This window comes from Myotis brandtii, unplaced genomic scaffold (genome assembly GCF_000412655.1).
Source record: "Myotis brandtii unplaced genomic scaffold, ASM41265v1 scaffold731, whole genome shotgun sequence".
In the NCBI taxonomy this organism is placed as follows: domain Eukaryota; kingdom Metazoa; phylum Chordata; class Mammalia; order Chiroptera; family Vespertilionidae; genus Myotis; species Myotis brandtii.
The window spans coordinates 1,440,487-1,452,618 of NW_005370895.1; the positions used below are offsets into that span (position 1 = coordinate 1,440,487).

Genomic DNA, 12,132 nt, shown 5'->3' on the forward strand with positions numbered 1-12,132 from the left:
GCAGTGCACGCCCAGTGCGGGTCTCACCGCCCATCTGCTCGCGCAAGCGCGTCACAGCCTCGGGCCTCGGCGGCCTCTCTAGGAACCTGGAGGGCCAACGTCTCGGCTTCTCCCGGTTCCAGTGCAGCGCTGGCCCGCCACGGTCTAAGTCATGGGGGATGGGGCGGGGCTCATCCCCAACACTCGCCACTACCCCCGCACCACGCCTGCCCTCCACTCCCCCGTGCCATCCGGGCCCACAGCTCTATCAGCCTTGGCCCGTGTTCCCACTCTGTCTCCCGATCGGAGGCTCGGCCGTTCTTCTGCCCTCCGGCGTGGAGCAAGGCGGCGTGGAGCGTGGAGCAAGAGGACGATCGATGTCTGAAGTCGGGGACCCGTTTTTTCAGCCTGTTCTGGCCCACAGCAGTCCCGGTGGCTATCAGTAACATACGTCATCACACAAGTGCGAATCAGAGTACCTGGTTATCCACTACAGCGTCAACCAGAAGGTGTCTGATTTACATACGTCATTCCTAAGGGCAGCATTCAGCTATGGTCTTATCTGTATGGTGCAGCTAGGGCTTGGCCAGAGCGGTCATTCCCTGTGCTCTTTAATATTACTCTTTAATATTCCACACAAGTATTTCACACAAAAAAATAATTTTCTATAAATTAATTTGTTACTAAGACACACTCCCCTCCCAGTGTATGTGCAGGGCTTCCCTTGGGGCCTCTTACCTCCCGCCTCCCCCCTCCCCCGGGGAATAATAGGATCCAAAGCTAGGGGTCAAAATAGGGACCAGAGAGATCTAGCTGACCGCTGACACGGACGGGTCCTGGCAGGAAGGAGATAAGGGATCACTCATTACACCCTGGGGCCGCCTTCAATGAGGGGAACCAGACGCTAGTTTCCAGGACTAGCCTCTTCCCCCGTCACCACCACAAGCGGGGGTAGAAGTGCTTTTTTATTCCCAGCCACAGGCACGCAAAACTTACCTTCCCACGCCTCCAGCTGTTTTCTCCTGTTAAAGAACAAAACTCAACTGAGTAAATTTTTAAAATCTTATAGGGGACAGCAGGGGTTAATTAATTAATGCTGATCAGGAAGTTCTTGAGTAACTTCTTAAAGACAAGACAATAGACACCAAATGGAGTTGCTGAAGATAAGCCCATTGTCACCAAATAGACACTTAACTTACAGTTCTGGGTCTCCCCAAAAGGAAATCGTAAATCAATCAGGAATTTCCTGGTCAGCATTAGTTAGGTAATCAGCCCGATAAATACCTGCCATCCATCTGATATGGGAAAGGAAGCTTGCAATAATCACTCCACCTTTCTGCCTAGTATAACTTCCTTGGTTCTGCTCCCTTCTGCCTATAGAATCCTTTGCCTCATACGTTTCAGAGCTCCTATCAACTAGCCTGGAAGCTGTCCAATTTATGAATCACAAATTTTTAAATTTAAATATTTTTGTTTTAAATATACTTTTATTGATTTCAGAGATGAAGGGAGAGGGTGAGAGAAATAGAAACATCAATGATGAGAGAGAATCACTGATTGGCTGCTTCCTGCACGCCCCCTACTGCGGATCGAGCCTGCGACCTAGGCATGTGCCCTGACCAGGAATCCAACCAGCAACCTCCTGGTTCATAGGTAGACACTCAACCACCGACCCATGCCAGCCAGGCTAAAATTTAGATCTTGCTCTCTAACAGTCAGAAAGGCCAGAGATAATACCTGAGGCCAAGGAAGTTCAGTAGTTTCAGTGAGTTTAGAGATTTCGAGTTTAAGAATTCCCTTTGTTCTTACAACCTTGCCTGATGATTGAAGGTGAGAAGGAGCAGGGATGATTACAAGAACTTTGTAGTGATAGGTTTTAGTTAAAGCTCCTATGATTCTCCCAGTGAAGTGGGTGCTTCAGTCACTAGATATTGTGGAGGGTAAACCCCAAGTGGGAAACACATTTTTCAACAGTTTCTTTGCCACTGTGGGGGGTCAGTCTTGCGCAAGGGAAGGAGGCTTCACAGATCCAGAAAAAATAAAGAATATATTGGTGACCCATACTAGGAGGCAGATGAAATGATGTCCAGTTGCAGGTACTCAAATGGTCCATTGGGAGGAGGTTTGAGGCTCTGGATTATGAACATGAAAGTTGGCCATCGTTTTTCACAATTTTATAGCAGTCTCCACACGAATATTTACTTATTATTTGAGACATCTTAGCTGCACCATTGTGGGTTAATGAATGGAAAAACCAGTGGATGGGGTTTGCTGGGAAGCTTGGAAGAACCAAGCGGCCATATTTAATTTCCCATAGCCCTGACTAAATTTACAACCAGTTTGCCTATTGATTTCTCTGATTCAGGAGATGACTGTTGCTGTGTTGCAAGGACCTCAGGATGACAAAAGGCAAAGTTGGACAACAAGGGATCATTTTTTCAAAAGCAGAAAGGACTTCATTTCCATATGCCACAACCCTTACAGTTTCTGCTGCTACTGCTGCCGCCTGTGCATGAAAATCAGCCAAGGCATTTTCCTGATGCTCAGTTTCAATCCACTTGGTATGAGCCTTGATTCTGATGACAGCCATTTCAGAAAGTAAGAGAATAGTAGCAAAAAGGTCATTTATTTGCTATCCCTTTACCTATCGGAGTCCCAGAGAGTATGAGAACATGTGACACTTCGTACGTTCATCCTGTACCAGGCATGTTTTTATAGACCTTATGTCCTTTGCTGACTTGAGAGATCCTGGACTGAAGGGACCAATTCTGATTCTTACCTTTACATGTCCAAATTGAGTATTCATGCCATTCTCCAAGTACCAGATTTCTCACTAAAATACAAAGTGTATATAGTACATGATGACATGATGGCTTCCATGTCCCTTTAATACCACCAACACTATGTACTATTGAAAGAACAATCGAGGCACATTTAATTTTTTGAGTTTATATATTTAATTGAGCAAACATCAATTCAAGTCAGGTAGTGCCAAACTGGAATTGGTTAGGAACACCATCAACAGAAGCTAGGGACAAGGTTTTTATAGAAGTGAGGAAGCAAGGCAAATTATTCGATTGGCTATAGCTTAAGTAGGTTGCATTATTTTAAAAAATATTTTTATTGGTTTCAGAGAGGAAAGGAGAGGGAGAAATAGAAACATCGATGATGAGAATCATTGATTGGCTGCCTCCTGCACGCCCCCTACTGGGGATCGAGTTAGCAAGCCGGGCATGTGCCCTGGCCGGGAATCAAACTGTGACCTCCTGGTTCATAGGTCAACGCTTAACCACTGAGCCATGTCGCCTGAGCATGGTTACATTATTTGGGAAAGCCCAGTTGGCTGTTCTGATTGTTTTTCTTAACCTGGAGGCATTCACAGGAATTGACTTTAGCTTAGCTTTCAATTTGCTTAGGTAAGCCACCAAAGTATTAGCACCACCTCAGTCTAATGACCTCTGTCATTACTTTGACAATTCTCCCCTTTTTGTTATCTTCTCATACATCAGAGAGTGACCAAAAACTCGATATTAGTTTCACTCTTAGTTACCATCATGTTTAAGCTATTCTTGTCTGATTGTGAAACTCATTAAACTTGCAGGTTTTATTTTATTATTTTTTATAAAGGAAGGAAGAGGGAGAGAGAGAGAGAAACATCAATGATGAGAGAGAATCATTGATTGGCTGCTTCCTGCATGCCCCATACTGGGGATCGAGCCTACAACCCGGGCATGTGCCCTGACCAGAAATCAAACCATGACCTCCTGGTTCATAGGTCAACGCTCAATCACTGAGATACACCAGCCGGGCAACATAAAATTGTTTTTATGTTTTTAAATTGATTTTAGAGAGAGAGGAATAGAGAGGGAAAGAAAGAAACATCGATGTGAGAGAGAAACATCGATTAGTTGCCTCCTGCACATACCCCAACCAGGAATTGAACCCACAACCTGGGCATGTGCCCTGACCAGGAATCGAACCAGCAACCTTTCTGTGCACAGGATGATGCTCAATCAACTGAGCTACACTGGCCAGGGCAAAAACATAAATGTTTTAGTTCTATTTTCAAAGATATAATTTACCAAATTCATTTATAGCTTAAGAGAAAAAAGAAAAAGATTTTCTTGAATCTAAAAAACAAAACATTAAAGAACTTGCATGTTTCAAACAAAAAGTCATAAAAATTGCAATCATTCTTATCAGTTCATTTAATCTTATGTTCTTTATTCTTATTCTGCTTGAATCTGATTTTTCCATTAGAGTTCTGGAAATTCTTACCCAGTTTAGTTAAAGTGATCTGAAAGTAATCAGAAACCTGTATTCTAGACTATCAGAGTCCTTTTCATTAATCTCTCTGAAGATTAAGCACTTTTGCAAAAGAACCAGAGTAAATAGTAATTGTTTGTAAATGACTAAAAGACTTTCAAAAATGGACATGGTTAAAACTATGAGTTCATTTATAAGAAAATTTAATTATTTTGTGGCATACAATAAATTAACAACTAGACAATGACAATATTGACAAATTTATATGAACTTCAATTAAAAGATTACCTATATTAGTAACATTTATCCATACACATATAACCTAAGGCTTATTATCATTTTTTAGACAATGCTTCCCATGTAATTTAGCATGCCAAATAAGCTAGTTTCACATTTCTCTTTTTTAAAAGCCCCCAATAAACATTCTTTCTAACCTTATCTGAGATACCTCCCCCAGAATCACATTTTTTTAAAAGTATATTTCATTGATTTTTCACAGAGAGGAAGGGAGAGAGATAGAGAGCTAGAAACATCGACCAGCTGCCTCCTGCACATCCCCCACTGGGGATGTGCCCGCAACCCAGGTACATGCCCTTGACTGGAATCGAACCTGGGACCCTTCAGTCCACAGGCCGACGCTCTATCCACTGAGCCAAACCGGTTTCGGCGCAGAATCACATTTAATTCTTATTTTCTTGAGCTTCAACTCTCTTCCCTTTCTTCTCCATTGTCTCTGAGACATAAATCGGAGCTCACAAAAACCTCTTCCCTCTAGGCTACATACCTAACATTGTACCTCTAACTTCCTTCTCCTCCTTTGTCACACTGTCAATCCTGTTTTCCTGCTAAGAGGAAGGGGGTGAACACATGATACAAAGGTCCCCCAGTAGTGGGGCCCTGCCCCAAGGAAGAAAAAAGTTGCTCAAGGTTATGTCTTATATACGACTATAAAGGGAGAGAATATCCTCTGAAAAGATTTCCTGTTTCTTTTGCCCTTGGGAATGTAAGATGGTCCAGAAGATAATAACAATAATTAAGGAAACACTTCTCAGCTTGAAATTAGATGACAGTTGGAAAAGACAGAACTAGTTGATAAGGAAATCAGATTCGTTTAACTCTATTATCTGCAACAAACTAGATCACTATGAATTACAAGCTTTCAAGAATGCTTCTAATTGGGATTTAGAATCATCTTTGCCAAAGCCAGGAAAGTTAGGTCTTCCTGCAGTAAGTTTTGAAGCAGTTCTTAACTTGTTTATTTAGGCAACAGGTGGAGCCAGGTAGGTCAGAACTGGAGTCAGTGTGCAGGAAAAAGTACGCATCAGTAGACTCCAAAACCTAGACACACACACACACACACACACACACACACACACACGGCACACTCAAGCAGAAATCCATTAGCTCTTTGAGGCTGAGAAAATAGTAGTAAGACTCTCAGGGGTTCCAAGCATGTCCTCAAAATTCTGGTTCAAATAAATTTTTATGAAATTAAAAATAAAAATTAAAAAACAGGGGCACATGTAGAACATATAAATGAGCTTTTTGCATGTGATATCCTATAAAATGTTGGTCCAATGGTGGGAGGAAAGTTCATGCCCACTTTAAGAAGGGTGCAATTAGAGAGCTGAGATTTTAAAAATTATTTTTTAACTAGTGATGAATTTTAAAAGAGCTACAGCAAAGAGAAAAAAAAGAGAGGGGCATTTGCATCTTACTTCAGTCATGTCAGTTTGGCTCAAATAAACTCATAAAAATTAGAAATGGAGAAAGGAGTGAATCAGTCTTAGAGAATGACTTTATGTAAATTGGGAAATGAAAGTAGAATAGAATAAAGAAGATTTAACCTCTGTCCCTGAGAAGTACACAATCTGATTACAGGATGCATGTCAAAAAAAAATGACATACATTTATAAACAGAAAATAAAATAAAATAAAAACCCTGCAAGTACAGTAAACGTGTAGTCCACACTTCCCCAATAGTGGGGAAGGACTGCACTGTTCCTCCCACTCTCCACCTTCATGACCTAGCAGACAGCATGTAGGGAATGGTCCACTTTGATTAGTGGTTTCAAGAAAGGGTAAGGATAAGCATCCTTCTTATACAGAAAGCTTAATTCAATGTTCCTGGCTACCTTGGAAACTTACACCTTATGAAACTGAGCCAGACCTGAGAGCTTCTTTCTAGTATGAGTTCGCTGGTGGTGATTAAAAGTGGAACGCTGGCTGAACGCTTTTCCACACTCAATACATTCATAGGGTTTCTCGCCAGTGTGAACTCTCTGGTGCACAGTGAGCTGTGAGCTGTCACTAAAGGTTTTCCCACAATCATCACATTTATAGGGTTTCTCCCCAGTATGGGTTCTTTGATGTACCATAAGGCTAGAATTATGACTAAAGATCTTCCCACATTTATTACATTCATAAGGTTTCTCCCCAGTGTGAATTCTCTGATGTATAATGAGGTATGAATTTTGATTGAAGGATTTTCCACACTCATTGCATTTATAGGGCTTTTCACCTGTGTGAAGTCTCTGATGTCGAATCAGACATTTACTCAGGCTGAATGCCTTACCACACTCATTACATGCAAAAGGTTTTTCTCCAGTGTGAATTCGCTCATGGTCAGCAAGGTGAGAGTTCTGATTAAAGCCTTTCCCACACTCCCTGCATTTGTATGGTTTTTCTCCAGTGTGGAGTCGCTGATGTCGAATCAGACTTTTATTCCGAGTGAAGGCCTTGTCACACTCATTGCACTCATAAGGCTTCTCCCCAGTGTGAATTCTCTGATGGTCAATAAGATCTCTATTAGAACAGAAAGCTTTCCCACACTCGTTACACTTGAAGGGTTTCTTCCCAGTGTGAAGTACCTGATGTCGGAGAAGATTTTTATTCCGAGTAAAGGTTGCTCCACATTCATTGCATTCATAAGGCTTCTCCCCAGTATGGGTTCTCTGGTGGTCATAGAGTTTGTAACTCTCATTGAAAGCTTTTCCACATTCATTACATTTATATGGTTTCTCCCCATCATGGAGTCTCTGATGTTGAATGAGATGGGAGCTGTGTCGATAGGTCTTTCCACACTTGCTGCATTCATAGGGCTTTTCCCCTGTGTGGGTTCTGAGATGAGCCGTGAGCTGAGAAGTTTGCCTGAAGGCCTTGCCACACTCATTACACTCATAGGGTTTCTCTCCAGTGTGGATTCGCTGATGGCCAATGAGGTGTGAACTCCAATTGAAAGCTTTGCCACATTCATCACATTGATATAATTTCTGTGCCTTCAAAACTTGATATTCTGTAGGACTACAGGACAGATTCTTATGTTCCCCAAGATCCTTATACTCATCACATCCATCTTCTGTAGATTTGTTTTTATCCTCACATGTTCTTTCCAAGAAATCACTTTCCAGTCTGCTCCCTTCCTCCTCTGAGGGTTGTGCTTCTAGCTTCATTAAAGCATCTTCACAGGCATTTCCAGCTTCTGGTCCCTCAGGTACCACCCCATGCAGGCCTCCTGATGTCCCATCAGATGACTCTGTTTCTTCAGAAATTTCCTGCTTTGGAGGCAACTCTGAATTTTCCATCCGAGTCTCAACTGATCCCAAAAGAAAGAAGAAGAAAGCTTTTACTCATTTCTCATCCTATTGAGGAAACAGAATCATCAGGAGTCTATGTACCTAAAAAAGCCTTCACATATGGACAAGGAATGAGGTGACACATTGAGAATAAGAGAGAAAATCAGAAATAGCTCAAATTTTTCTTCATGAAAAGAGAGACAAAGAAGGAGGAGAAGTTCAGTGGAGAGTAGATGAAGAGCCATCAGGACAAAGAGATGTTGAGTCAGCACAGTTGAGTGAGCAGAGTTATTAAAAGGTAAGAGATCAGATGTAAAGCATGTCTGATCTTCCAGAGGTCACTCAGATGCTATGTATCCTTAGGAAATAAAATCTAAAGATCTTTTCCAACCTTGACATTATATGATTCCATGACTCTCAGCAAAGATGTTGGGGAGAGAGAATGAGAGCAAATACATCCAATCAAATATGAGAAATAGTGCAGGCAAAAATGATAGTTGAAGGGAGATTTACATTATGAGGGTATGATTAGAAAAAAGTAACAAAAAGAAGCGATTCTGGTATGACAGGACAATGACAAGATTTTGAAAAGCCATGGGTTCAGAAATGCTGAGACAAAGGCCAGAAGGGGAGAGCAAAGCTCTAGGAGTGGGAATCCTATAGACCCAGGAGCACTGGACTGGTAAGAGCTAATACTGCACGTGTATAAAAATTAAGAAAGCCTATCCAGGGTGGCTCAGTGGTTGAGTGTTGACTTATGAACCAGGAGGTCAGGGTTCGATTCCCGGTCAGGGCACAGGCCTGGGTTGTGGGTTCAATCCCCAGTGGGGAGCATGCAGGAAGCAGCCGATCAATGATTCTCTCTCATCATTGATGTTTCTATTGCTCTCTCTCCCTCTCACCTCCTCGTTCTCTAAAACCAATAAAAACATTTTAAAATGAAAAAAGAAAGGAAGAAAGATGCTCAAACCTACTTCCCCAAACTTGACCATTCTTTCTCTAATAAACAGAACCAGAGTCCTTGGGGGAAAGTGTTTGATTCCAGGCCACAGTAAAGAAGATACAAGTTGAGTGGTTTGTGATGCCAGAAAATCAGGCAGACATAGAAAAGGATGGGGACACCTCAGGGGAGAAACAGGCAACTTGAAAGAGCTCTCAATGGCCAAAGTGGGAACAGATTAGAAAACAAAATGAACAACAGCGCTGCACTATAAGCCAAAGAAAAAATTACACATCTAATGTCACACAATGATATAACTTCATTGAACAAATAAACAAAAGGGGATGAAGGCACAATCCTTCCTCACAAAGAATTCCAGTTAATAAATGTAGAAGGAATAACAGAAATCAAAGTCACCATTAAACCATTACAGAAATCATCACTGCAGGCAAGATCCACCAAAGAATGCTAATTGACTGGTGAAAGGTAGGGACAAAGAGGATATTTCTATGCAAAATAAAGTATCTTCACTTTGAGATTTGGCCAGTGTGCTCAGTGGTTAGAGCACCAGCCTGTGCACAAAGGGTCGCACCTGGGTTGCAGGTCTGATCCCCATCCTGGGCCAATGAGGCGGGTGAGGGAGGGGGCCAGTTGATGGGTCTCTCTCACATCAATGTTTCTTCCCACCCCTCAGCCCCCGCCTCCCTTCCTTCCACTTTCTCTAAAAATCAATGGGAAAAAATATCCTTGGGTGAGAATTAACAACAAATATGTGTGTGTGTGTGTGTGTGTGTGTGTGTATCCTATTATATAATAAAGATGTAACATGCAAATGGTCATTATGTTACAACCGACCGCTTAACAACCGGATCACGGATCAGCAGGAGGGTGGGGCAGCGAGCTACAAGCGGGTTGGAGAGCTACAGGAGGGGGCAGGGCAGCAAGCTATGAGGGGGGGGAGGAAGGGCGGAGGGAGCTACAGGAGGGCAGCAGCGAGCTACTGGCACACGGATTCATGTGCAGGGCTACTAGTACATAAAAGGTTAATATGCTAATTAGACCGGATGTCTTTCCGGACATCATTCCAGACATCCTTCCTGACGAAGCCAGGGCTGGAGGGAAGCCAGCCTGGGTCCCGGGTGCCTATGGGCATCCGTGGAGGGAAGCAACCCAGGTCCCGGGTGCCTGCGGGTGGCCGGAGGAGGGAAGCCTGGATTCCGGGTGCTGGAGGGAAGCCGGTGCCTGCAGCTGGGGGAAGACAGGCCTACTCTTGCATGAATTTTTGTGCATCGGGCCTCTAGTGTGTAAATATATATATATGTGTGTGTGTGTATATATATGTATATGTATATGTATATATGTATGTATATGTATATGTATATTTCTCAAAATACTAATTACAAAGGGAAAGATACTATCTTTACAGAGGTAAAATCTGGCAGACACCACAGGGTTAGATTAATATCACCAGTAATAAGACACATCAACATCATTCTCAAAAAAGGAGAAAACATATAACAAAAGCAAATTGATGATCATTCTAAAAATATAAATACGAAATACTTCAAAATATCAATGTTAGAAAAAAAACAACAAGGAATGACTGAGAGACTTCGGAGGACCTGCCAGTTTGAAGGAGAAGTAGACATGACACCTGCATGAGGGATTGCAGACTGCATCCTGGAACACAAAGGGTCAATAGTCAGAACCTGATGAATTCTGATTAAAGTAGTCAGCTTCATTAACCGTATTGCACCACTGTAAATTTCTTAATTTTGATGATTGTAGTATGATTATGCAGGATATTAACTTACAGCAAACTGGGTAAAGAAGATAAGGGAACTCTGTATAGTCCTGCAACCTTCTGTAAGTCTCTAATTACTCAAAATTTAAATGTTTCAAACTGAAGAAGTTTGAGTTGTTACTGTATTTTTTTTTCTGATTTATATCTTAAACACAGGGTGGGACAAAAGTAGATTTATACTTATATGTAAAATAATGTAATAAATAATAATAATACAAGAATAAACTGTTTCCCCAATTTAAGTTTAGAAATTACCAGTTTAGTAATGACTGAATCTGTTCAAAATGTTAATAAAAGTTTTGTTGCATGGTAAAAAAAAAAAAAAAAAAAGAAGAAGAAACTATTCCACCCTGACCGGCTTGGCTCAGTGGATAGAGCATCGGCCTGCAGACTCAAGGGTCCCGGGTTCGATTCCGGTCAAGGGCATGTACCTCGGTTGAGGGCACATCCCCAGTGGGGGATGTGCAGGTGGCAGCTGATCCATGTTTCTCTCTCATCGATGTTTCTAACTCTCTATCCCTCTCCCTTCCTCTCTGTAAAAAATCAATAAAATATATTTTTTAAAAAAAAGAAGAAACTATTCCTCATACAACTGTAAATCTACTTTTGCCTCACCCTGAACTTAGGATTAACTCAGCAATCAAGGACATTAAATTCTGACCATTCTTATTCTGATGGGGATACATTCTTTCATTAATTTAATAAAATTTAATGAGCAAGTAGTATGTATCAGACACTAAGGTCACAGCAGTGAATACAGCATTTAAGTCTCTTGCACTGTGTACTATGGGAAAATAAATAGCAAACAAAATGTTTTCTTTGCCGAAACCGGTTTGGCTCAGTGGATAGAGCATCAGCCTGCAGACTGAGGGGTCCCAGGTTCGATTCCGGTCAAGGGCATGTACCTGGGTTGCGGGCACATCCCCAGTGGGGGATGTGCAGGAGGCAGCTGATCGATGTTTCTCTCTCATCGATGTTTCTAACTATCTCTCTCCCTTCCTCTCTGTGAAAAAATCAATAAAATATATTTTTAAAAAATGTTTTCTTTTAATTCTACTTGGAAACATGTTTTCGTGGTATCATAATGCTAGCACCAAAATTAACCAGCATATGAACAAACGCATTCCACAAATGAAAGATACTATAATTTTCCTATAAGCAACAGTATGAATGTACATAATGACACTGAACTATACACTTTACAATGGTTAAAATAGTAAATATTTATGTATCATTTGGTCAATGCTATGTATATTTCATCACAGCATTGTTTTACAGAATTAGTTTTTAAAAGCAATAGTAGGATCCCATTTCATAATATATGTTTATGAGTTTGCGTAACAATGCGTAAAATTTTCAATATCAGGAAGCCTCCCGACGAAAACATCGCCAGATTGCAGTTCCTTTTACTTTCCTGTCACTCACCCGCGTCCCTAGCCGTCGGCAATGAGCAGCTTTGTTTGCACGATTAGGAGAGGAGAGAAAGCGCGGAAACCATTCCTGCAAATGGTCTCCTCCGGGCAGGGCGCCCCGGGCGGCGAAACGCTCCCAGACCCGCCCTCGGCGCT

At 41.8% G+C, this 12,132-nt stretch overlaps 1 protein-coding gene across 1 annotated transcript; it reads right to left on the reverse strand.

The window, feature by feature from the left end:
- Positions 1-4,923: 4,923 nt before the first annotated feature.
- ZNF852 (zinc finger protein 852) lies at positions 4,924-12,126 on the reverse strand. Its single transcript, XM_005882642.2, has 2 exons — positions 11,990-12,126; positions 4,924-7,840 (listed from the first exon to the last, which is right to left on the reverse strand). The coding sequence occupies exon 2, from the start codon at positions 7,827-7,829 to the stop codon at positions 6,390-6,392; it is 1,440 nt and encodes a 479-aa protein (XP_005882704.1). The 5' UTR covers positions 7,830-7,840; positions 11,990-12,126; the 3' UTR covers positions 4,924-6,389.
- Positions 12,127-12,132: the final 6 nt, after the last annotated feature.